At 40.4% G+C, this 802-nt stretch overlaps 1 protein-coding gene across 1 annotated transcript; it reads left to right on the top strand.

The window, feature by feature from the left end:
* Positions 1 to 31: 31 nt before the first annotated feature.
* Positions 32 to 640, top strand: LOC108780205 (lysine-rich arabinogalactan protein 19-like). Its single transcript, XM_018547840.1, has 2 exons — positions 32 to 460; positions 632 to 640. The coding sequence occupies exons 1-2, from the start codon at positions 32 to 34 to the stop codon at positions 638 to 640; spliced, it is 438 nt and encodes a 145-aa protein (XP_018403342.1).
* The last annotated feature ends 162 nt before the right edge of the window (positions 641 to 802 follow it).

Genomic DNA, 802 nt, shown 5'->3' with positions numbered 1-802 from the left:
TACATATTTATTTACAATTATTTACAATTAGATGTCAGAAGACGATTTAGATATGGATATTGATTTGGAGGATGCAAATATAAAATTATTATTTGAAACTTCTCTTGATCCCATAATTCCTTACGAGAGAGGAAATTCTACTGATAGAAGTGCCATCAAAGGTCGTCAGAATTTGGATGCTCCGGTACGTTTTACCACTTCACAAACCTCTGCTGCTGCTGCCGCTTCTTCGAAGGCCACCGCCATCGCTCCTCCACAGATCGCTGCTCCTCCGAAGACCACCGCTCCTCAGCAGATTACCGCTTCTCCTCAGGCCGTCGCCGCCGCTGCTCCTTCGCAGATCGTGACTCCTCCACAAATCGCCGCTTCTCCGCAGATTGCCACTCGTCCGCAGATTGCCGCTCGTCCGCAAATCACCGCTCCTTCGCAGACCGTCACTCCTCCGCAAGTCGCCAATATTGTCAATATTAATTTATTATCATTCATTTATTTATTTATTTATTTTAATTTTTATTTATTAATTTATTTATTATTATTTAACATACATGTGTTATTATCATTACATATATGTACATATATGTGTTATACACATATGTATGTTATTACATATGTGACTGTTTTTTGAATGTAGACATTGTGAACAGCAGCCTAATGGACAAAACGCTTTACATGTATGTGTCACACGTACGATTGAAAAATACATGTATGTGTCACACGTACGTCTGAACATAACTGAAACGTACCCTTTTCGGGACTCGGTCTCTAGATCTCGGTATCGGCTGCACCAATTTTATTCGGACTG

This window comes from Cyphomyrmex costatus, unplaced genomic scaffold (genome assembly GCF_001594065.2).
Source record: "Cyphomyrmex costatus isolate MS0001 unplaced genomic scaffold, Ccosl1.0 scaffold688, whole genome shotgun sequence".
Classification (NCBI taxonomy): Eukaryota; Metazoa; Arthropoda; class Insecta; order Hymenoptera; family Formicidae; genus Cyphomyrmex; species Cyphomyrmex costatus.
Note: the sequence above shows the minus strand (reverse complement) of the source record. Positions and strands in the feature narration are given on the sequence as shown.